We start from the raw sequence: 22,443 nt of genomic DNA, 5'->3' as shown, positions 1-22,443 counted from the left end.
ATTATCTGTTTATTCCACAATAGATTTATCCATTCATTATTGATGAACAATTGGACTTGTTCCTACGTTTTGACTATTCTGAATACTGCTGTAAATATGCCTGTATATTATTTGAGTACCTATTTGCATTTCCTTTGGGTATATACCTAGGAGTGAAATAGATAAGCTATAAGGTAATTCTGTTTACTTTTTGAGGAGCCAGCAAACTGTTTTCCTCAGTGGCTGCACCATTTTCATTCCTACCAACAACATAACAGAGGTTCCATTTTCTCCAATTCTTGCCAAGACTTTTCCATTTTTAATTACAGCCACTGTGAAGTGGTATCTCATTGTGGTTTTAACTTACATTTCCTTAATAACCAATGACATTGAACATCTTTTCATGTGCTTATTGTCCATTTGTATATCTTCTTTGAAGAAGTCCTTTCAAATATTTTCCTGATTTTTTTAAAGATTTATTTGTTTATTTATTCTTGAGAGACCAAGGGAGAGGCAGAGACACACACAGGCAGAGGGAGAAGCAGGCTCCTTGTAGGGAGCCTGATGTGGGACTTGATCCTGACTCCAGGATCACACCCTGAGCCAAAGGCAAACGCTCAACCACTGAGCCACCTGGGTGTCCCTATTTTCCTTATTTTTAAATTGAGTTATCTTTTTGTTGAATTGTAAAGAGGTTTTTGGAGTTGTGGGGGTTTTGTTTTGTTTTGTTGTTTTACATATTTTGGGTGCAGAATACTTGTCTGATAAATGATGTGCAGATATTTTGTTCCATTCTGTAGGATATCTTTTCTTTCTTCATAATGTTAATTTGATGCATAAAAATTTTAAATTTTTGTGAAGTCCTATTTATCTGTTTTTCTTTTTGTTTCTTGTGCTTTTGGTGTCAAATCTAAGAATCTGTTGCCAACTCTGAGGTCATGAAGATTTACCCCTATGTTTTCTTGTAACAGTTTTCAGCTTTAGCTCTTGTATTTGGATCATTGATCCATTTTGAGTTACATTTTGTATATGGAGTGAGGTAGGAATCCATCTTTATTCTTTGGCACGTGTTTATCCACTTATCCCTGTATTACTTGTTGAGGACTATATTCTTTCTCCATAGAATAGTTTTGGCATCCTTGTTAAAAATCAATTGGGCATAGATGTTTATTTCATAGGGTTTATTTCTGAACTCTAAATTCTATTCTGTTGGTCTAAATATCATTTTTAATTTATTTTTAATTTAAATTTAACATACAGTGTATTGTTAGTTTCAGAGGTAGAATTCAGTGATTTGTCAGTCTTCTGTAACACCCAGTGCTCATGACATTGTATGCCCTCCTGAATGTCCATTACCCGGTTATCCCACCCCCGCCCCTCCATAAATGTCATTCTTAATGTCAGTATAAGACTGTTTTGGTTACTGTTTCTTTTTAGTTAGTTGTGAAGTTGGAAAGTGTGTCTTCCAGATTTGTTTTCTTTTTCGAATATTTTTTTAATTTTAACTGTTCAGGCCCCTTAGAATTTCATGTGAAATTTCCATTTCTGGGGAAAAAAAAGCCGTTGGAATTTTGATCGGGATTGCATTGAATTTGTACAGTGCCTTGCAAGTATTGCCATCTTAATAATACTTAGTCCTATATAGACAGGATATTTTTTCCATTTGTTTAGGTCTTTAATTGTTTTCAGCAACATTTTATAGTTTCCACATACAAGTATTTTACCTCTCTGATTAAATTTATTTCTAGGAATTTTATTGTTTTGGATGCTACTGTAATTGTTTTCTTAATTTCATTTTTGAATTGTCCATTGCTCGTGTGCAGAAACATAACTGGTTTTTATGCATTAATCTTTAACCTTAACCACTTTTTTGAATTAGGCTTAGGGCTTTTTCTTTTTTAAAAAAATTCTTGATATTTTCTATTTATGGAATCAGATGATCTCCAGAGATAGTTATACTTCTTTCTTTCCAATTTGAATGCCTTTCTTTTTTTAAAAGATTTTTTTTATTTATTCATTTTAGAGAGTGAGTGTGCATGAGCAGGGGAAGGGAGGGTGGGAGGGAGGGGAAAAGGGAGAGAATCCCAAGCCAACTCCATGCCAAGTGTGGAGCTCACTGCAGGGCTGCATTCCATGACCCTAAGGTCATGACTCAAGCCAAAACCAAGAGTCAGATACTTAAGTGACTGAGCCACCCAGCCAATCACCTCCAATTTGGATGTCTTTTATTTCTTTTTCTTGCACAGTTGCTGTAGTTGGAATTTCAGTTACAATGTTTATAGCAATGGTGAAAATGGGCATCCTATTTTATTTCTGATGTTTATAGGGAATAATTTTAAGTCTTTCACTATTGAGTATAGGTTAGCTGTGAGTTTTCCATAAACTTGATTGATAATGTTAAGGAAGTTTCCTTCTATTCCTAATTTGACAAGAATTTTTTCTTTTTTCTTTTTTTTTTTTGACACGTGATGAACATTTTTATGTTGAAAGTGTGTTGGATTTTATCAGATGCTTTTTCTGCATGTTAATGTATAACAATCTTATTCACATTAATACCAAATTGATTTCAGTAGTATACAAAAACTTTGTTCATACACAGTTCTGTTCTTTCCTCTTTTTTGTTTTTAAAGATTTTATTTATTTGTGAGATAGAGCATAAACATACACACAGAGAAGCAGGCTTCCTGCTTATCAGGGAGCCCTAGGTGGGGCTTGATCCCAGGATCCTGAGATCGTGACCTGAGCGGAAGGCAGACACTTAATCAAATGGGCCGTACAGGTGCCCCTCTCTTCCTCTTTTTGTGTGGTGCTAATTCTGTATTAGGGTTCTCCAGAGAAACAGAATCGGGAGCCTGCATGCGCACACATGCATGCACATGCACACGAAGAAAGAGATTTGTTCATTTTAAGGAATTGGCTCACATAATTTATGGAGGCTGTCAAGTCCAAAATCTTCAGAGTGGGCCAGCAGGCTGGAGACCCAGGAAATAGTTGATGTTGCAAATCAAATTTGAGTTTATCCTACTTTGTATTCTTTAGGCTTCTTGGAGATTCAGTTGAATTTTTTACCAGGTTTGGTAATTTTAGGTCCACTATTTCTTCAGATGACCTTTTTGACCCTTTCTGACTCACCTTTCCTACTGAGACTCCACAATTATTTGTATTTGGTATGTTAGATGGCATCTTAGTCTCCAGAAATTGTGTTTATTTTTCTTCTTTTTCCCTCCTCTTTCTCGTACTGGATAATCTCAGTGGACCTATCTCCTAGTTCATGGATTATTTCTTCTGCCTCATCAGATCTACTGTTAAGCCCCTCTAGTGGAAATTGTCCTTTCAGTTGTTATATTTTCTGACTTCCAAATTTTTGCCTTTTTCTCGCTTATAACTTGCATCTTTATTGATAGTTTATTTGGTGAGACACTTTCTATACTTAATGTCTTTATTTTTTTTTTCTTAATGTCTTTAGATGTGGTTTTCTTTATTTTTTTAAACAGTAATTAAAATACTGATTTAAAGTCCCGTGTTCAGTAAAGCCATCAGCTGGGTTTATCCTAGGCAGTTTCTATTGACTACTTTTTTTTATCATGTGAATGGGCCATATTTTACTATTTCTTTTTTTTTTTTTTTTTTAAAGATTGTCCTTTCCTCACTGTATGATTTTGGCTTCTTTTTTTTTATTTTTTATATTTTTTTAATTTTTATTTATTTATGATAGTCACAGAGAGAGAGAGAGGCAGAGACACAGGCAGAGGGAGAAGCAGGCTCCATGCACTGGGAGCCCGATGTGGGATTCGATCCCGAGTCTCCAGGATCGCGCCCTGGGCCAAAGGCAGGCGCCAAACTGCTGCGCCAACCAGGGATCCCTATTTTACTATTTCTTAACATGTCTCATTTTTTATTGGAAACTAGACATTTTTCATATATGTGGCAACTCTGCAAATTAGATCTCCACTCCCAGGAATTGCTGTTATTATTTTTTATTTGATGGCTTTTCTGCCTGATTTACAATCTCTGTAACCTAGATTATGTGTAGCACTGAAAATTTCCCTTGGTAGTTTAGTGATCAGTTAATGTCTAGACATACACTTCTTTAAATGCCTGGAACCTGTTCTGCCCCGCCCCCCCCCATGACTGCTACATTATTACCATAGTAGTGAGGCTATAGATGCTACTGCAGAGAAAGGAGGATGTGAGTAGAACAAGTTAAAATACCACAAAGCTTGTGAGATTCAGCCTTTATTTTATTTTATTTATTTTTTTTATTCAGCCGGTTTAACTGAACAAATGCTCTTCAGATTGTTGCAAACCTCTGGCTAGTATCCACAATTCCAGAAAGTTTGATTTTGACCAGTTTTGCAGTGTACTCGTTGCTTTTATGGAGGAGATTTTTCAAGGTCCCTTTTTCCCCGTTCAGTAAATATATTCTAAGGAGTGCTTTTGACAGTCTTGCAATTTTCCAGGTGGACAATAATTAGATTCTAGAACCCACTAAGTGTAGATGACACTAGGAAACCTCCAACATTTTGGGTTGGTGCCCTAAAGGGTTACATTGTAGGAATAAGCGTGAGTGAGTAGTATATAACCATTAGAGCAAACTATGGCTTATCTTTGAATTTTTTCTATCCCTGAAATCAAATACAATGACCCCGAATGCTTACGTTCCTGAGTTTCTCATAGTGCTAATACTCCAGACTCTTGGAAAAAGTAAACATAAATCTTCTCTGTATTAAAACCTCATTCCAGGCTTCCCCTCATTTCTTTTTTTTTTTTTTTTAATATTTTTTTTAAACTTTTATTTATTTATTTATGATAGTCACACAGAGAGAGAGAGAGAGGCAGAGACACAGGCAGAGGGAGAAGCAGGCAGAGGGAGAAGCATGCTCCATGCACCGGGAGCCCGACGTGGGATTCGATCCTGGGTCTCCAGGATCACGCCCTGGGCCAAAGGCAGGCGCCAAACCGCTGCGCCACCCAGGGATCCCTTCCCCTCATTTCTATTAACAGTATTATCAATGCTGTGTTTAGCATGCAATTTCTAGAAAGCAGTACATGTAGATTATATATACACACCTACATGTCTACCCATCTGTGTGTCTGTAGGTAGGTATATTACATATATACATGGACATACGTATGTGCTTATATATAAACATGTATATAAAATACACCTAAATTTAACTGAAGAGTTAATGAAGAAAACCATAAGAAAGGCAAGATACAAAAGGACAGAAACCCTACAGGCATATTCTAATTCTGAAAGCAGTAGCTAAAAGTTGAAAAGCTTTAGCACATTTGAAAGTCTTTAAGGATCAAAAACAGAGGCCAGGGCTCCTAAATCAGTGGTGGTCCCTAGTATACTTCCCCACTCCTTGAGTTGTGAATCTAAAGGGCTACAGAGTTGGAGTAAAGAACTATAGGTAGACTGAATCATGTCAGTCCCTGAATATGAATTAGTTTATTTATTTATTAAATTTTATTTAAATTCAATTTTCCAGCATAGAGTATAACACCCAGTGCTCATCTCATCACCTAAATATGAATTTAGGTGAACTCAACTGCTACTTGCCAGAGCAAATACAAATTCTCTGAAGGAAGGTAACATTATGTTAGGCATCAAAATGTTTCCACAATGCTTACCAATCAATCAATAATAACTAATAACACAAAGAAAATGAGGTGACTAAAAATAGGAAAAAAAATAGATGCTTGATCCTGATCCATATAAGACTCAGATAATTGAGCAACCAGATACATTTTTAAATAGCTACACTTGGGGTGCCTGGGTGATTCAGTCAGTTAAGCATTGGTCTCTTGATTTCAGCTCAGGTCATGATCTCAGGGTTGTGAGATCAAGTGATGTGTCAGGCTCTGTGCTGGGGCATGGAGCCTGCTTAAGATTCTCTCTCCTCCTCTCCCCATCAATCTCTCTAAGCCCCTCTTTAAAAAAATAAAATCTTAAAAAAAATAGCTACACTTACTGTATTCAAAGAGGTAAAATACAACAGTAAGAATTTTAGCAAAGAATTGGGAACTATGAGGAAAAAAAGTTGGAATTTCTAGAACTGAAATTTCTGCCAAATAAAATTAAATACTCAAAGGATGGGTGTATTAGGTTGCTAGGACTGCCATAGCAACGTACTATAGACTGGGTAGATTAACAAAGACTTATTTCTTCACAGTTCTGGAGGATGGGAAGTCCAAGATTAGGGTGCTGGCAGGGCTGGATTCTCCTGAGGCCTCTCATCTTTTCTTGTAGATGACTGTCTTCTCTCAGTCACATGGTCTTATCCTGTGTGTATCTGTGTCTTAATATCCTTTTCTTACAAAGACACAAGTCATATTTAATTAGAGCCTACCCCAGTGATCTCATTTAAACTTAATAATCTAGTTTTAAAGGCTCTATCTCCAAATACAACCCCACTCCAGGGTACTAGGGACTTCAACGTACAAATTTTGGGGAAAAACATCTCCATGCAAAAAAACTGGGTAATGGTAGTTTAGACTTAATTGAGGAAGTAAAAAGTCAACTGAGAGATAAGGAGAAAAAAAAAAAAAACGGAAGCATTGAGATACAAAGATATGGGAGATATGGGGTTATAATATATGCATAAGTGGCCCAGAAGGAAGTTAAAGAGGGTATAGAACAGAAGAAATATCTGAAAAGACTATGGTAAAGAATATTCTGAAGGTGACAGAAAACAACAGAGCAATAGATACAAGGTGTCTGAAAGATCCCAAGTAGAATATATATAAAAAAAAGTACACTTAGGTATATTACAGTAAAACTGTTGAAAGACAAATATGCATATGCGATGCACATGCACACATGTTAAGACCAGTCTCAAAGGAAAAGAAAAGAAAGGTTACCTTAAAAAGGCAACAAATGTACTAATAGCTAACTTGTCAAAAAGTGTAAGCCACAAGGTGATTAAAAGGGCACCTGGCTGGCTCAGTCAGTGGAGAATGGGACACTTGACCTCAGGGTTGTGAGTTTGAGCCTCACATTGGGTGCAGAGATTACTTAAAAAAATACAGTCTTTAAAAGAGAAAAGAAAACTGCCTATGTAGAATCTAGTATTCATGAAAAATAACTTCTAATAAGGTGAAATAAAGATACCCTATGGCAAACAAAAAATTGAGAGACTTTGTCTCTGGGAAACTCACATTGAAGGAAGATACTAAATGATATTCTTCACCTAGAAGGAAAATTATCCTAGAGAGAAGCTTAGATGTGGTTATGGCAAAAAAGTGGCAAATATGGGATAAATTTGAATGAATACATACTACCTAAAAATACTATAATTCCTTCGGGACCTGAGTGGCTCAGTCAGTTAAACATCTGCCTTTGGCTCAGGTCATGATCCCAGGGTCCTAGAATAGAGCCCCACATCTGGCTCCCCGCTCAGCAGGGAAACCTGCTTCTCCCTCTCCCCCTGCTTGCTCCTCTCCCTGCCCTCTCTCATGCTTTCTATCAAATAAATAAATAAAATCTTTAATAAAATAAAATAATACAATTCCTGAATGGGTATTTATTGTGTGTTGGTATATTTAAGTTTCAAATTAATGAAAATAGTACATAAGGAGGAAGTAAATGAAATTCTAATGCTGTTAGTTTCCTGAATTATTATTATTATAGTTTCTTGAATTATTGAGTAAAAGTTGAAAGTACTTATATTACTTAGATTAACTAGATTTATGTTGTTGTAATTTCTAGATTAGACACTAAATAATAAAAGAATATAGAACTATCAAGAGAAAATTATTTATTTTTTTGTTTTTTTGAAAATTATTTATTTTTAAACTTTTATTTACTTGAGAAAGTATGTGCGCAAGCAGCAGGAAGAGCAAGCAGAGGCAGAGGGAGAAGCAGGCTCCCCATCAAGCAGGGAGCCCAAAGAGAGGCTCATGACCTGAGCAAAAGTCAGATGCCTAACTGACTGAGCCACCCCCCAGGCACCCTACAAAAAAAGTTAAGATTTATTTATTTACAAGAGACACACAGAGAGAGAGAGGCAGAGACATAGGCAGAGGGAGAATCAGGCTCCTCGCAGGGAGCCTGATGTGAGACTTGATCCCGGATCCTGGGATCACTCTCTGAGCCAAAGGCAGATGTGCAACCACTGAGCCACCGAGATGTCCAATCACACAAAAAAAATTTTTTTTAAGATTTTATTTATTCATGGGAGACACAGAGAGAGAGAGGCAGAGACACAGGCAGAGGGAGAAGCAGGCTCCATGCAGGGAGCCTGACGTGGGACTCGATCCCTAGTCTCCAGGATCAGGACCTGGGCTGAAGGCGGCACTAAATCACTGAGCCACCAGGGCTGCCCACAAAAAAATTTTTAAAAAGGAAGAAAGATGGATGCCTAGATGGCTCAGCAGTTGAGTGTTTGCCTTTGACTCAGGGCATGATCCTGGAGTTCTAGGATAAAGTCCCACAACAAGCTTCCTGCATGGAGCCTGCTTCTCCCTCTGCCTGTGTCTCTGCCTCTCTGTCTGTCTCTCATGAATAAATCAATCTTTTTTTAAAAAAGGAAGAAAAAAAAAAGTGAAACAGAGACAAATAGCATCCAATACTTGAATTTTGAAAATGTTATACCACGTGAAAGAAACCAGTCACAAAAGACTATAGATTCCCATTCATAAAAAATGTGCAGGAGAGGGAAATCTAGAGACAGAAGGTAGGCCAGTGGTTGTTTAGGGCTGAGATTCAGAAAGGATGGAAAGGTGGGTAGGGTGGTGATGTTGTACATACCTATGTATATACTAAAAACATATATACAATTTAGATTGGTGAATTGTATGTATAGTCTGTGAATTATATCTCAGTAACAAGATGTTTAAAAAAAATTTAAGAACCATATAGAGGGGGATCCCTGGGTGGCGCTGCGGTTTAGCGCCTGTCTTTGGCCCAGGGCACGATCCTGGAGACTCGGGATCGAATCCCACGTCGGGCTCCCAGTGCATGGAGCCTGCTTCTCCCTCTGCCTGTGTCTCTGCCTCTCTCTCTCTCTGTGTGTGACTATCATAAATAAATAAAAAAATATTGTAAAAAAACCACATTTTATATTCTTCTACTTCAGTGAATTATCCAGAATATGTAAATCATAGAGACATTAAATGATTGGTTTCCAGAGAGTGAGGATGTGGACAAGAATGGGGAATAATTGCTAATGATTGCAGGGTTCTTTTGGGGTGATGAAAATATTAAGGAATTAGTGTTAGGGCATAGCTTGGTGAATATATTACAAGTCACTAAATTATACAGTTCAAAATAGAGAATTTTATGATATGTGATTTATGTCAAATATTTTTAAATGAAGGAGAGTGAATCATTGAGCTCTATCTCTGAAAGTGATAATACACTATATATTGAGTTTAAATTTTAAAAATAAAGGGAAAAATAGATAAAACAATTAACCCAATCAAAAAAAGAAGAAATTAAGACAATTTCAGATAAACGAAAGCTGGCATAATCTGTCATTGGCAGACCTATCCTACAAGAGATACTGAAGGTAGTCCTTCATGTGGAAATGAAATAACACTAGATAGTAATTTGTGTCCACATGAAGAAGTAAGTAGCACCAGAAAAGGTAACTGGAAAAGGTAACCAAAAAAAGTAACCATAAAAGATAAAAGAGAGCAAAATGTATTTTTGTCATTTTTTCTTGACTATGATTTAAGAAACAACTGCATAAAGCAGTAGATGTAAATCTTTTTAAAAAAATTTTTAGTAGATGTAAATCTGAGTAGATGTGTATACAATGTATCAAGATATAATGTGACAGTAAAGGCACAAAGTAGAAGGGAGGGTATAAAGTAATATACAAGTGGACTTTTTTAATATTACTAAAATTAATGTTATATTAACCAAATGACATTGTTCCAAGTTAATATGTTAATTGTAATCTCCAGGGAAAACACTAAGAAAAGAACTCTGAAAAATAAAACAAAAGGAACAATAATGAAATTAAAATGGTAACTAGAAAATATCTATTTAATAGAAAATAAGGCCGTGGTGGAAGAATAGAAGGAGAAAAGTGATAGAAAGCATGTAGAGGGATCCCTGGGTGGCGCAGCGGTTTGGCGCCTGCCTTTGGCCCAGGGTGCGATCCTGGAGACCCGGAATCGAATCCCACGTCGGGCTCCCGGTGCATGGAGCCTGCTTCTCCCTCTGCCTGTGTCTCTGCCTCTCTCTCTCTCTCTCTGTGACTATCATGAATAAATAAATAAAATCTAAAAAAAAAAAAAAAAGAAAGCATGTAGAAAACAGTGAAATGGCACATGTAAATTTTACCGTATTAGTAATTACCTTTATTATAATGAAGGACTAAACATTCCATTTAAAAGATAGAAATTAGAGAATGAATTAAGTGAAAAATCCATGGTTATGATTTCTGCAATAGATGCATTTTAGTGTCAAAGACACAGTGAGTTTGAAAGTAAAAGGATAGAACAAGATTGTATATTATACAAATAGTAACCAAAACAGAAATGGAGTGGCTGTACTGCTTGCTATTAGAATAGACTTTAAGGGGATCCCTGGGTGGCTCAGCGGTTTGGCGCCTGCCTTTGGCCCAGGGCGCAGTCCTGGAGTCCTGGGATCGAGTCCCACGTCGGGCTCCCGGCATGGAGCCTGCTTCTCCCTCCTGAGTCTCCGCTTCTCTCTGTGTGTCTCTCATGAATAAATAAAATCTTCAAAAAAAATGCACTAATCAGTTATACTTCTATACACTAGCAGTAATCAAAATGAAATGTAGGAAAAACTTAGAAGGGCAAGACATACTGAAAACTGCAGAATGTTTATGAAAGAAATAGAAGAAGATGTAAATAAAAGGAAAGACATCACTTATTAATGGATTGGAAGACTATATTGTTAAAGTAGCAATACTTCCTAAATTAATCTACAGTTCAATGAAATATGTATCAAGAATGTAACATTCTTTTTTTTTTCAGAAATGGACAAGTTGATTTTCCAATTTATGTGGAAATGTAAAAAGTCCAGAATAAGCAAAACAATTTTGAAAAAGAAGAGCAAGTTGAAGGACTCCTACCTTCTGAATTCAAAACTTATTAAAGCTAGAATAAGCAAGACAGTTTGGTACTGATATAGAGATAGGCTTAGGGATCAGTGGAATAGAACTGAGTCAAATAAACCCATGTACCTATGGTAAATGGATTTTTCACAAGGGTGCTGTTCAGGGGTGGAAATAATTGTCTTTCCAAGAAATGATGCAGGGACTAAAGAAATCCAAATGCAAAAAAGAATGATGTTGGATCCTTGCCCCACACAAAGTAAAAAATTAACTCCAAAGGATTAAGCACTCAAATATAGGAACCAAAACTTTAAAACTCTGGATGATAACATAGGTGTAAATCGTGACCATGTATTAGACGTGATGCTGAAAGTGAAAGCAAGTAAAGAAGAACAGGTAAATTGTACTTCATCAAAATTAAATTATTATTATTATATTTTTTAAAGATTTATTTATTTACTTATGATAGAAAGACACGGGAGGAGGGGGAAGCAGGCTCCATGCAGGAGCCTGATGTGGGACTCGATCCCAGGTTTCCAGGATCACGCCCTGGGCTGCAGGCAGCACTAAACCGCTGTGCCACTGGGGCTGCCCAAATTGTTGTTGTTATTATTATTTTTTACTTCAAAGAATACCATCAAAGTAAAAAGACAACCCATGAAATGGGACGGAATCGTTCATCTGAAATACCTGGTAAAGGTCTACTTTCCAGAATACATAAAGAACTCTTACAACTCAACAACAAAGAAAAAAATCACCCAATTTAAAACCAGGAAACATTTGAATAGATGTTTCTCCAAAGACCATATACAAATAGACAAATACATGAAAGGTTGCCTGGGTGGCTCAATCCCTTAAGCATCTGGTTCTTGATTTTGGCTCAGGTCATGATCTGAAGGTTGTAAGATAAAGTCCCATGTCGGGTTCTGTGTTGGGTGTGGAGCCTACTTAAGATTCTCTCTCTCCCTTTGTCCCTTCCCCCCTTAAAAAAGAAAAAACACAGGAAAAGAACTTTAACATCATTAATAATTAGGGAAATGGGAATCAAAACCACAATGAGATACCACTTCACACCAAAAACAGATAAAAGATTACAGTAAAGCCATACAGCAATATCTCTCATGAACATAGGTGATGCAAAAATTCTCAACAAAGTAAAAAATTACATACCTTTTCAAATGCATGTCCACCTGGAACTTGTGACCTTATTTGGAAGTAGGGTCCTTGCAGATGCAACCAAGTTAAGATGCAGTGATTGAATTAGGATGGATTATATATAATCCAGTAGCTGATACTCTTATAAGAAGAGGGAAATTTGGTCATAGAGTCATAGGGTGAAAGCCATGTGAAGAAGTAGACACAGAGGAGGAGAAGCTGTTGTGAATGTGCAAGCAGAGATTGTAATGACGTATGTACAAGCCAAGAAACACCAAGGATTGCCAGCAACCACCAGCAACTACAGGAAGCAAGGAAGAGTTCTTTCATAGACTCCTTTGGAGGAGGCATGATCCTGTTGATACCTGAATTTTGGACTTTCACCCTCTGGAACTGTGAGAATAAATGTCTATTGTTCAAAGCCATCCAGTTTGTGGTTGGTTGTTTATAGCAATGCTTGGAAAAAGAACACACCCACCATGTTGTGTTGCAGTTATACAAGGCTGGCTCAATATTTAAAAATCTAGTGATCCATTTCATCAACAGGTTAAAGAATAAATATCACAACAATAGATGCAAAAAAAAAAAGCATTTGACAAAATTCTGTTGACAGTCATGGTTTAAAAAAATAGCAAAAGCTCCCAAAAAATTAGTAATAGAGGGAGAACTTCATAAACCTAATAATAGAACATCTACAAAAACCCTATAGTTGGGTGGCCCAGGTGGCTAATTTTCTTTATTCATGAGAGAGAGGCAGAGACACATGCAGAGGGAGAAGCAGGCTCCCCATGGGGAGCCCAGTGTGGGACTCCATCCTGGGATCCCCTGAGCCAAAGGCAGACCCTCAACCACTGAGCTACCCAGGTGTCCCAAGACACTAGTTTTTCGTAAGATTGGGCATATGTATTTCCCCTCTCATCATTTGTATTCAACATCATACTGAACGCCTTAACTAATGCAAAAAAGACAAGAAAAGGAAATAAGATATACAAATATTAGAAAAGAAAGAAAAATGTTTGCAGATAGAATGTCTACAGAAAATACCACATGGAATCAACAACTAAAAAACCTGGAATAAGCAAAAATTACAAAGTTGCAGGATACAAGGTTAATATATATGTCAGTTTCTTTCCTATATACCAGCAGTAAACAATTGGAATTTGAATTTTAAAATACCATTTATATTGACACCTAAAAATGAAATACTAAAGTATAATGCTAACAAAGTTGGTTCAAGATCTACATGAGGAAAACTAAAATTTTGATAAAAAAGAAATAAATGGAGAGATGTTCCATGTTCATTGATAGGAAGACTCCGTGTCAGTTCTCAACTCCATCTGTAGAGTCAATGTAATTACTTTTTTTTTTTTTTTTTTTGAGTCAATGCAATTCCAGTCAAAATCTCAGCAAGTTATATTGTGGAAATCTATAAAATTTACACATAAAGGCAGAAGACATAGGACAGCCAGCACAATACTGAAGAACAGTCAGAGGACTGACATTTCCCAACTCAAAGAGTTAATATAAAGCTATAGTAATCCAGGTGGTGTGGGCTTGGCAGCAGAGTAGATGTCAATGAAACAGAACAAGAGAGCCCAGAAATAGAATTATATAAATGAAGTCTAGTGATCTATGATAAAGGAGCACATACACATCAATGGAAAAAGGATAGTCTTTATCAGCAAATGTTGCTGGAACAACTATTCACCTGCATAAAAAAGATCTAATCACCTTTCTCTTACCATAATTAACTTAAAAGGTACCATAAGTTTATATTTTAAATCCAAAATGGTAAAACTTCTGGAAGGTAACAGGAAAAAATCTAGGTGACTTTGGGTTTCAATAACTTTCTTAGATACAAAAGCACAATCCATAATAGAAAAGATAAGTTGGACTTAATGAAAATTAAAAACTTCTTACAGCACCCAGGTAGCTCAGTTGGAAGAGCATGTGACTCTTGATCTTGGGGTTGTGAGTTTAAGCCCCCAAACTTATGGTTTGGGTGTAGAGATTACTTAAGACGTTTTTAAAAAAATTAAAAACTTATCTGTGAAAGATACCATGAGAATGGAAAGATGCTACAGACTGGGAGAAAATATTTGCAAAACACCTATTTGATAAAGATCATTATCCAGAATATACAATATACAAAGACCTCTTAAAACTCAAGAAGACAATCTGATTAAAAGACTTAACAGGGGGATCCCTGGGTGGCTCAGCGGTTTGGCGCCTGCCTTTGGCCCAGGGCACGATCCTGGAGTCCCAGGATCGAGTCCCGCATTGGGCTCCCGGCAGGGAGCCTGCTTCTCCTTCTGTCTGTGTCTCTGCCTCTCTCTCTCTCTATCATAAATAAATAAATAAATCTTAAAAAAAAAAGACACCTCACCGAAAAAGATACAAAAATGGCAACAACAAAAAAAAGTCCATGAAAAGATAATATTAGGGAATGGCAAATTAAAACAGTGGGATAAAAATAAAAAACAGTGGGATACCACCAGATTCCTATTAGAATGGCCAAAATCCAAAACACAGATGACCCCAAATGCCAATGAAAATGTGAAGAAGCAAGAATTCTCATTCATCGTTGCTGGTAGGAATGCAAAAACGGTGCAGATACTTTGGAAGTCAACTTGACGGTTTCTTTCAAAGCTCTCTTTTTAGAGACGTTGTAAAGTAGAGGAAGAGAAAGAATCTTAAGCAGGCTCCATGCCCAGTACAGAGCCCAAGGTGGGGCTTGATCATGACCTGAGCTTCAAGAGTTGGACAACCAGGCACCCTGCCTCAAAAGTCTTAAGAGAGTCTTAAAAGAGAGTCACCTGGGGGGCTGAGTTAAGCATCCGACTCTTGGTTGCAGCTCAGATCATAATCTCAGGATTCTGGGATCAAGCCTCATTTTGGGAGCCATACCCAGCATGGAGTATGCTTGAGATTTTCTCTTTCCCACTCCCTCTGACCTTCCCTCCAATGCATGTGTGATCTCTCTGTCTCAAATATATATTTTTTAAGATTTTTTATTTATTCATGAGAAACAGTGACATAGGACTCCATTCCAGGACCCCTGGGATCATGCCCTGAGCTGAAGGCAGACACTCAACCAGTGAGCCTCCCAGGCATCCCTAATAAATATGTCTTTAAAAAAAAAAGAAAAAAGATTCTTGTGGTGCCTGGCTGGGTCAGTCAGTAGAGCATGCAACTCTTGATCTCAGGGTCGTGAGTTCAGGCCTCTATTCCCCATAATATTCTCTTTCCCCATAATATTCCCCTCTTTCCCCATAATATTCAGCAGTAGCGCTTCTTAGTATCCCCTCTTTCCCCATAATATTCAGCAGTAGCGCTTCTTAGTATTTACCCAAATGAGCCGAAAACTTACGACATTGCAAAAACTTCCACAGAGGTGTTCATTGTAGCTTTATCCACAATTGCCAAAACTTAGAAGCACTCAAGATCTCCTTCAATATGTGAATGGAATACTAAACCTTGTATCCAAACAATGAAGTATTAAAATTCAGCTGTAAGAAGTGAGCTATCAATTCCTGAAAAGATATGAAGGAAGTTTAAATGCATATTACAAAATGAAAAAAGCCAGTCTGAAAAGACTACATACTGCATGATTCCAACTATGGCACATCTGGAAAAAAAAAAAAAACTATGGAAATGGAAAAGAGATTGGTGTTTGCCAGAGGTTTGGGAGTGTAAGGAAGGGAAAGATAAATAGGGGGAGCACAGGGAATTTTTAGAGCTGTGAAACTATTATATATGGTACTGTAATGATGTATACATGACATTATGCATTTGTCAAAGTCTGAAGAATGTACAACATAGTGTGAACCCTAATATAAATTAGGGACTTCAGTTAAGAACAATGTATCAATATTTGTGCATTAATTGTAACAGATGTACCACCCTAATACAATATGGTAATGTGAAACTGTAAGTTGAAGAGGTGGTATGTGGGAACTTTGTATTGTCACCTCAGTTTTCTTTGGTGTGAATTTAAAAGTGGTCTAAAAATAGTCTTTTTTTCAAGATTTTGTTCATTTGAGAGGAGAAAGAATGCACATGAACACAGGGGAGGGGCAAAGGTCAAGCAGACTACTCTCTGAGCAGGAAGCCTGACATGGGGCTTGATCCCAGGACCCTGAGATCAAGGCAGACACTTAACCGACAGAGCCACCCAGGCACCCCTAAAAAATGGAAACAGTCCAAATGTCCACAGACTGATGAATGTACAAACAAAATGTGCTCTATCCCACAATGGAATATTATTTGGCAACACAAAGGAATGAAGGACTCATAATTCTACAGCATGGATGAACTGAGAAAATGCTAAGTGAAATTTGGTCACAAAAGACCATGTACTATATGATTCTGTTTGTTCTGAATAGGCCAATCCAAAGAAACAGTACATTGGTATGTTCCAGGATGGGGGGAACACAGGGTGATTGCTAATGTGTATGAGATTAACTTTTTAGGTGATGAATGTTCTAAAATTAGATACTGGTGGGGTGCCTAGGTGGCTCTGTCAGTTAACTGTCTGACTTTGGCTCAGGTCATGATCCCAGGGTCCTTGGATATACTCCCACATTGGGTTCTCTGCTCAGTGGGGAGTCTGCTACTCCCTCTACTCCTCCCCCTACTTGTGTGTGTGCACATGCATGCACATATGCACACACTCCCTCAAAATATTTTTTAAAGGGGCACCTGGCTGGGTCAGTGATTGAGTGGCTGCTTTTGGCTCAGGTCATGATCCCAGTCACCTAGGGTCCATTCCTGCATCGGGCTCCTCACGGGGAGCCTTCTCCCTCTGCCTATGTTTTTGTGTCTCTCATGAATAAATAAATATTTTTTTAAAATATTTTTTAAAATTAGATAATGGGGGTGCCAGGTGGCTCAGTTGGTTAAGCATCTGCCTTCAGCTCAGGTCATGACTCCAGGGTCCTAAGAATGAGCCCTGAGTCAGGCAGGCTCCCTGCTCAGCTGGGAGTCTGCCTCTCTCTCTGCCCCTCCCAGCTCATACTTGCTCTATATCAAATAAGTAAATCTTGAAAAATCAAATACAGTCGGGATCCCTGGGTGGCGCAGCGGTTTAGCGCCTGCCTTTGGCCCAGGGCGTGATCCTGGAGACCCGGGATCGAATCCCACGTCGGGCTCCCGGTGCATGGAGCCTGCTTCTCCCTCTGCCTGTGTCTCTGCCTCTCTCTCTCTGTGTCTCTCATGAATAAATAAATAAAATCTTTAAAAAAAAAAAAATAAGTATTGGTGAGTATGTGGAGAAAAGGGAATGCTTGTGCACTGTTGGTGGGAATATAAACTGGGGCAGCCACTATGGAAAGCAGTATGGAATTTCCTCAAAAAATTAAATACAGGGACGCGTGGATGGCTCAGTGGTTAAGTTAAGCTCTGCTTTCGGCTCAGGGCATGATCCTGGAGTTCAGGGATTGAGTCCTACATCAGGCTCCCTGCATGGAGCCTGTTTCTCCCTCTGCCTATGTCTCTGCCTCTCTGTGTGTGTCTCCTGAATAAATAAATAAAATCTTTAAAAGCAATTAAATACAGAATTACCGTAAGATTCAACAATTCTGTCTCTGGGTATTTATCTGAAGAGAAATGAAAACACTAACTTAAAATGGTATCTGGAGCATTATTTGCAGTAGCTGAGATATGGAAACAACCTAATTATCCATCAATAGGTGAGTAAAGAAATTGTGGCATATGTATTATAGTAGAATAACTCAGCCATTAAAAAGAATGAAATCTTGCCATTTGCAACAACATGGATGGACCATGAGGGCATTGTGATAACTGAAATAAGTCAGAGGAAGACAGATACCATATGAGTTTATACGTGTCATTTTTTAAAAGATTGATTTATTTGGGAGAGTGCATGTGCACAAAGCGGGGGGAGGAACAGAGGGGAAGAGTCTTCAAGCAGACACCCCACTAAGCATGGAGCCCAATGTGGGACTTGATTCCAGATGCATGAGATCATGACCTGCACCAAAACCAAGAGTCAGAAACAACAACTGAGCCATCCAGGCACCCTACAGCTGTCATCTTAAAGAAAAAACAAAATCCCAAGTTTATAGGGAACATATTGGTAGTTGCCAGAGGTGGGGAGCAAGGAGAGTAGGCAAAATGATTGAAAGGGGTCAAATGGTACAAACTTCCAGTTATAAAATTATATAAGTCATGGGGATGTATATACATCATGGCAACTATAGTTAATCATACCATATGTTGGCAACCCCAGTGGCGCAGCGGTTTAGTGCTGCCTGCAGCATGGGGGTCTCCAGGATCGAGTCCCACGTCAGGCTTCCTGCATGGAGCCTGCTTCTCCCTCAGTCTGTGTCTCTGCCTCTCTCTCTCTCTCTCTCCCTCTCCCTGTGTCTCTATGAATAAACAAACAAAATCTTTAAAAAAAAATCATACCATATGTTGTATATTTGAAAGTTGCTAACAGAGTAGGTCTTAAAAGTTCTCATCACAAAAAAAATTGTAATTATATGTGGTGATGTATATCAGCTAGATTGATTTTGGTGATGATTTTGCAGTATGTATAAATATGTGTTGTATACCTAAAACTAATTTCCTGTGTCAATTATATTTCAGTAAAAAATAGGATAACAAAAAGTACAGATTCAGTACATGTTAATAGCATAATATTTTTGTTTTTATTTTATTTATTTTTTAAGTAAACTTTACACCCAGCACGGGACTTAAACTCATGATCCTGAGATCAAGAGTTGCATGCTTTACTGTCTCTGCCAGCCAGGTGCCCCAGTAACATTTTTAATTAAAGATAACTACTTCTAAAGTTTAGTGAGAAGAGACCCATTGTTTTACATTTTTGCAAAAGGCTTTAATGTTTGGGTTAGCAAAATACAAGTAAATATTCTGCATTTACTCTTTTGTGATGTTACGTATCATTTATTCTCTGGAAAATTCTAGTCTATATTTATGAAAGAATTACAGGGAATATGGCAGATAATGTAGCAGCAGTATAAAAATATTTTTTACTTTATGGACTCCCTAGAATGTTCCAGGGACTGCTGGTAGGGAAAGATGGGACCCTGGAGGACATACACCCTAGTCAATACTAGGAGTCCTTGCACACTGAGCTCCTAGATTTATCCTCAACGATCTGCATGGCCTCTCCACTTTGGTATCTCAGGGGCTGCTGAAACCCAGTTTTTGCATCTGAGTGCCAGCATTTCCTTCTACTCAAGTGTGAAAATCAAAACCAAGTTAAATTCTTGACACTTAAAAAAAAAAAATTCTTGACACTTGCCACAGCCTTATATCTCATGAGTAATCACCAGATGTGAAGTTCATCAGTTATTTGGTTCAAGCCTAAGAAGCTGGAACTCTGCTCTAATCAACCCCTTTTGCTGGTGTGGTTCTGACTGTGGCAATGATTATGTAGGACTAGACTGGTTTTGACTAGTAATTGACTTTAGAGAGAGGAGGGCCAAGTATTGCCTTTGGAATGAAAACTTGCAGGCAGCTATAGAATATGTGAATATGGGTTCTTTCTGCTTTTCAGTTCTACTTTCACTTCTCTTTTTGTAGCAGAATTGGGAGCAGAAGTAGGGTGGAGTGCTAACTCCAGCAAGTGATTATTATTTGGAGGGATCTTCCAGACATCAGCCTGCCCTTCCTGCACTCACAATTGCCCATACTTTGCCTGACCTCCTCTTTCTTTTTTTTCCAATTATTTTTATTGAGTAAAATAAATATAACATAAAATGTAACATCTTACCATTTTTAAATTAATACAGTTGATGTTTTAAATACATTTATAATGTACAGTCATCACTACCACATTCTCCATAATTCTTTTCATCTTGTAAAACTGAAACACTGCACACATTAAACAATAAATCTGGGATCCCTGGGTGGCGCAGCGGTTTGGCGCCTGCCTTTGGCCCAGGGCGCGATCCTGGAGACCCGGAATCGAATCCCACATCGGGCTCCCGGTGCATGGAGCCTGCTTCTCCCTCTGCCTGTGTCTCTGCCTCTCTCTCTCTCTCTCTCTGTGACTATCATAAATAAATAAATAAAAAAAAAATAAAAAAAAAAACAAAACAAAACAATAAATCTCCATTCTCCTCTTTACCCAGCCTCTGAGCAATCACCATTCTGCTATTTTTTTTTTTACTAACTACCTCATGTAAGTGAAATCATAAAATATTTGTCTTTTTGTGACTGACTTATTTCACTTAACATAATATCCTCAAAGTTCACCCATGTTGTAGTATATTGCAGAATTTTCTCCCTTTTTTAGGACTGGATAATATTCCATTGTATGTGTAATAGTTACATTACGATTATCCATTCATCTGTCTATGGATACTTGCGTTGCTTCTGCATTTTAGCTATTGTGAATAATACTGCATTGAATACAAGTGTACAAACGTCTGTTCAAGGTCCTTCACGCAATCTGTAGGGTATATATCTCCAGAAATGGAATTGATCAATCAGATGGTAAGTCTTATTTTAATTTTTTTAAGAACTGCCACATTGTATTCCACAGCAGCTGTACCATTTAAGAATCCCACTAACAGTGTGCAAGGACTCCAATATCTCCACCTTCTTACCAGTAGTTTTCTGTGTGTGTGTGTGTGTGTGTGTGTGTGTGTATTTTTATTAGTCATCCTGGCGGATGTGAGATGGTGTATTGTACTTTTGATTTGCATTTCCCTAATTCTTCCCACAATTCTGTCATTTTCATACATTGTTGCTCTGTTATCAGCTGTATAAATGTTTATAATTGTTACATCATCCTGCAGTTTTGGAACCTTTTATTAATGTATGATGTTTTTTGTCTCATAACTATTTCTGATTTAAAGTCTATTTTGTCTGATACTCGTATAGACATTCCTAGTTTCTTCCTCTCTTTTATTTTTTTAGAAGGGGCAGAGGGATGATGAGAGAGAGAATCTTAAGCAGGCTCCACACCCAACAGAGCCTGACACAGGACTTGATCTCACAACCTGAGATCATGACCTGAGCCAAAATCAAGAGTCAGATGTTTAACTGACTGAGCCGGGACGCCTGGGTGGCTCAGCAGTTGAGCATCTGCCTTTGGCTCAGGACGTGATCCTGGGTCCTGGGATCCAGTCCCACGTCGGGCGTGGAGCCTGCATCTTCCTCTGCCTGTGTCTCTGACTCTCTCTCTATGTCTCTCATGAATAAAATCTTAAAAAAAAAATAAAAATAACTGACTGAGCCACCCAGGTGCCCCCCTAGTTTCTTTTCATTACTGTTGCACAGAATATCATTTCCTACTCTTTCACATTCAATCTATATGTTTTTGGATCTAAAGTGAGTCTCCTGTAGACAGCATATAGTTGGATCATGTGTTTTTAATCTATTCTGCCAGTCTTTTTCTAATTGGAGAATTTAATCCATTTACATTTAAAGTAATGAGAGAAATTCTGTCCTTTTGCTGATTGTTTTCTATGTGCCTTATAGCTTTTTTTGTTTTCCATTTACTGTATTACTATTTTCTTCTTTGATCATTTTTTTGGTAGTAAAATGGCTAAATTCCTTTCTCATTTCTTTTTTAATTGTATGTTTAAGAGTGTTATATTAGTTTAAAGTATACAGTATAATGATTCAACAATTCTACACATCATGCAGTGCTCATTAAGGCAAGTGAATTCTTAATCCATTTTTTCTATTCCACTCATTTTCCCCACCCACCTTCCCTCTGGCAACCACCAATTTGCATTCTGTATTTAAGTGGGGTTTTTTTTTTTTGTCTGTTGTCTCCTTTGTCCATTCGTTTGCTTTCTTAAATTCCACATATGAGTGAAATTATATGGAATTTATTTTTCTCTGACTTTTTTCACTTAGCATAATACCATCTAGGTCTGTCATGTTCTGGCAAATGGCAAGATCTCAGTTTTTATAGCTGAGTAATATTCCTCTATGGGCGTGTGTGTGTCTGTGCGCACGCGCACGCGTGTATCTGTGTACATCACATTTTCCTTATCCATTATGTATCAGTGGATATTTGGATAGATTCTGTATCTTGGCTATTGTAAATAATGCTTCCATAAGCAAAAGGGTGCATATATCTTTTCAAGTTAGTGTTTTTGCTTTCTTTTTATTAATATCCAGCAGTGCAATTGCTGGGTTATATGGTAATTTTCTTTTTAATTTTTTGAAGAACTCCATATTGTTTTCCACAGTGGCTGCACCGCTTTGCATTCCTACCAACAGTGCATGAGGGTTCCTTTTTCTCCACATCTTCACTATCACTTGTTAT

The 22,443-nt window shown here is 37.7% G+C and overlaps 1 protein-coding gene across 4 annotated transcripts in view; it reads left to right on the top strand.

The window, feature by feature from the left end:
• The window catches only part of PIWIL2 (piwi like RNA-mediated gene silencing 2), a 76,535-nt gene that overhangs the window by 39,034 nt on the left and 15,058 nt on the right, over positions 1 to 22,443 (top strand). Inside the window, exon 21 of one of the 4 annotated variants that reach the window (XM_072796346.1) lies at positions 10,936 to 12,595. The exons of the other annotated variants lie outside the window; for them this stretch is intronic. Within the exon in view, the coding sequence (XP_072652447.1) occupies positions 10,936 to 10,950 (15 nt within the window). The 3' untranslated portion in view covers positions 10,951 to 12,595. Of the gene's footprint in view, positions 1 to 10,935; positions 12,596 to 22,443 lie in introns of those variants that run through there. 4 annotated transcript variants of the gene reach the window in all.

The sequence above is a fragment of the Canis lupus genome, chromosome 24 (genome assembly GCF_048164855.1).
Source record: "Canis lupus baileyi chromosome 24, mCanLup2.hap1, whole genome shotgun sequence".
NCBI lineage: Eukaryota > Metazoa > Chordata > Mammalia > Carnivora > Canidae > Canis > Canis lupus.
This window is presented reverse-complemented; position numbering and strand designations above follow the sequence as displayed.